General features: G+C 56.4%; 1 protein-coding gene across 1 annotated transcript in view; it reads right to left on the bottom strand.

Moving 5' to 3' along the window:
• Positions 1–1,642, bottom strand: part of GPR144 (G protein-coupled receptor 144) — a 25,888-nt gene extending 24,246 nt beyond the window's left edge. Inside the window, exons 1-3 of the mRNA XM_010844118.1 lie at positions 1,546–1,642; positions 693–827; positions 93–216 (exon numbers count right to left, since the gene is read on the bottom strand). Coding sequence (XP_010842420.1) covers positions 93–216; positions 693–827; positions 1,546–1,642 — 356 coding nt within the window. The remainder of the gene's footprint in view (positions 1–92; positions 217–692; positions 828–1,545) is intronic.
• Positions 1,643–2,940: the final 1,298 nt, after the last annotated feature.

Raw genomic sequence — 2,940 nt, 5'->3', positions numbered from 1 at the left:
CCAGAATGGGGGTGGGTTCTGGGAGGGGACAAAGGCCTGGCCTTCCCTGGGGAGGACATCCAGGCCCTCAGCAGCCTACTGGGTGGGACCACCTCTGCATTCTGCTTGTTTCTTCAGAACTGTCAGGGGCCTGTGGCTCCTGGCCAGGGGCCCCCAGGGTGTGCTGGAAGACACTCGAGCTGAACCAGCTGTGGATCACGGTGACTCCAGAGAGGCCTGGATGAACAGGAGGAGGCCTGAGACCCACCCACTGACTGAGCAGGCACCACAGGTTGGTCCCGAGGGAAAAGCTCTGCCTACTTTACAAACAGAGAAACCGAGGCTCATAGAGGTTAAATGACCTCCTAGAGATCACACAGTTAAGAAGCGGGCAGAGCCAGAATTTCAACCAGCTATAGTTGACGTGCTTAAACTGGCAGCTCCACAGCCCTTTGCCCCTTATCTTAATCCTCCACCCCAGGTGGCATCCAGAGAAACTGCTTGCGGTTTGAGGGGAGGAGACTAAGTGAACATCTACTATGGGGTAGGTGTTTAAGCTCCTAACAACCCAGTGAGGTGAGTACTAATCTTACAGATGAGGAGACAGCTCTGAAAGTTGCGGTGACTTATTCAGAAGAGCAGAGCTAGGAACTCTGAGGGCTGAGGTTTGACCCAGACCCCAGAGGGTCCCACCACCTGTCCGCCTTGCCCACCTTTCCCAAGGAGCCGCCTCACTTCAGCAGCAGGGATGAGGATGTGGCCGGGCCCCTCTGGATGCCCTCCGGGCACCGTGAACACGTAGCCCTCCGTACTGGCCTCCCTCAGGTGTAGGCGCCGCACCTCCAGGCCTGGGGTCAAACAGGGCTGAGTGGCTGCACCTCAGGAGGCAGGTCTTCATGCTGGGCTGGCCCAGCTGGCAGGGTCTGCTTCCTCTCTCCCTGCCACACACCCAGGAGGCCACCATTCCTGGATGGTGGCTCAGCAACTTGCCCGAGGTAAATCTGACATTTCCAAGTCCAGGGGGACAGGGTGGCTGAGAAGGGGGAGTCGCTGGGGGGCAAACCCTGAATATCAGTGAGCCGCCAGAAACCACTGGGCCCCTGAGAGACCCAAGTTTTGCCTGACATTCGACTGTCAATGCCTGCCCACTCAATCTGTTATACAAACATTCACGGAGTCTGGTCCTGAGATGCAGAAATGATTCAGAAACAGCCCTGGCACTCAGGGAGCTTCAGGCTGAATCATATTAATTGCCACAAAAGCAACAAAAGATATGTTCAAAACACCAGGGTAACAGAGAGAGGAACTGACTGTTGGGAGAGAGCTAAAACTGGGGAAGGCTTCCTAGCAGAGCTGATGCTCAAGCAGGGTTCTGAAGGATGTACAGGAGTTTGCTAGGAGATCGAGAGAGTATTCTGGATGGAGGGCACAGCATGGGCCAGGGCAGGAACAGAAAGGAGTATCTGTGGGAGTCAGAGAGCTCCCAGTTACCAGGGCTGAGGAGGATGTCTGAACCCAGGTCCCACACGCAGCCCAGTTGTGTGGGACAGATTGGGGCAGGCTCACCAGCATGGCGGTGCTGGAGGTGCATTCGAGGCCGCTCGGAGGTCAGCACGGAGTTCAGCAGGGGTGCCAGGCGCTGCACACTCGCCACCAAGGCCATGGGTCCGCCAGCCACCTGGGAGGAGGCCACAGCTCAGCCCCTCTCACTCTCCCCACCCCACTGCCACCTGCCCTGACCGCTGGGGTTAACACGTTCTCACGGATCTGGGAGGTGGCCTGCCTGCCCTGGACTCTCAGAGGCTCTGCCTGAGGGCATCCAGGATCAAGTCCTGGATCCTCAGCCTGACATTTGAGGCCCTGCCTGATGAACCTTCCCCGGCTTCTCCAACCCAGTCCTAAGCCACACTGTCCTCGACTCAAGCTGAAGGCCCCACAGTGCTCTCTGCCTGCTGGTAGGTTGCTTGCCAATGGGGCACACTCAGAAGGCAGAGCCATGCCTTTTGCTTCTTTGGTCTGACTCGGTGTTAGATCTATAACAGGTGCTCAAGTTTTAGCTTCCTAAAGAAAGCCATGGGCCGGGGTGTTGCTGGATGGTGCTGGTGAGGACAGAGCGGGGATGGGGATCGTGCATGGCTGGGACCCCTCCTCTGTGCTGGCCAGGTCACCTAATTTACACCTACTCCTCTCTATTGCCATTTTCCAGGGAAGAAACCTGAGGTTCAGAGTCCAGTTTGCCCCAGTCTGCCATAGTGTCTCAGATCCCCAGTAAAATGTGGGGTTACACCCTCCCCAGGATGGGGAGCACCACCTGGAGAGGTGAACATCCCACAGAATCAGCCTCCTGGGTTGTGCCATCCACACCCCACCCTCAAACCCAGGTTTCAGTTCTGTTCTGAGGTCACAGGGGACCATGCCTGCTTCTGAAGCCCCAGAACTCTCAAGGCGATGTTCACAACCCCATGTTTTCTCCCTTCTCTGAGCTGATGATTCCCAGGTCTACAGCCACTTCTGTCATGACGAGATTTCCAACACCCTCATTATCTGTCTCTTCTATTCTCCATGGCTGAACACTTAGTATAGAGGACCTCCCACTTAAGGTGGTCAGTGATTGTTGGATATGGGAGGCCCTTGTTGACTAGTGGCTCTTAATTTTTAATTTCAGAAGCTGTTGTTCAAGAGCAGTTGTTTGTGGAAGTTCAATTCATAAAACAGGAAAACGAGGAGCTTCTCCAGATGGATGGCAAAATGGAGCTTGGAGATGGGTGCTGACTTGCCCACGGCTACACAAACGGGTGACAAGGTAGGAACCAGAGCCCTGGCCCCTGTGGCACCCAGCCCTGCCAGCCTCACCTCACTGACTGACAGCCACACACCAGCCAGCGGCTCCTCCAGGACCAGGCTGGCCACAGACATGACGGCCTGGCCCAGCTGCTCCCAGGGCCCTGTCGTGGGCTCTGG

This window comes from Bison bison, unplaced genomic scaffold (assembly GCF_000754665.1).
Source record: "Bison bison bison isolate TAMUID 2011002044 unplaced genomic scaffold, Bison_UMD1.0 scf7180017864193, whole genome shotgun sequence".
NCBI classification, from domain to species: domain Eukaryota; kingdom Metazoa; phylum Chordata; class Mammalia; order Artiodactyla; family Bovidae; genus Bison; species Bison bison.
The sequence above is the reverse complement of the archived record's forward strand: the minus strand, read 5'-3'. Positions and strand labels throughout refer to the sequence as shown.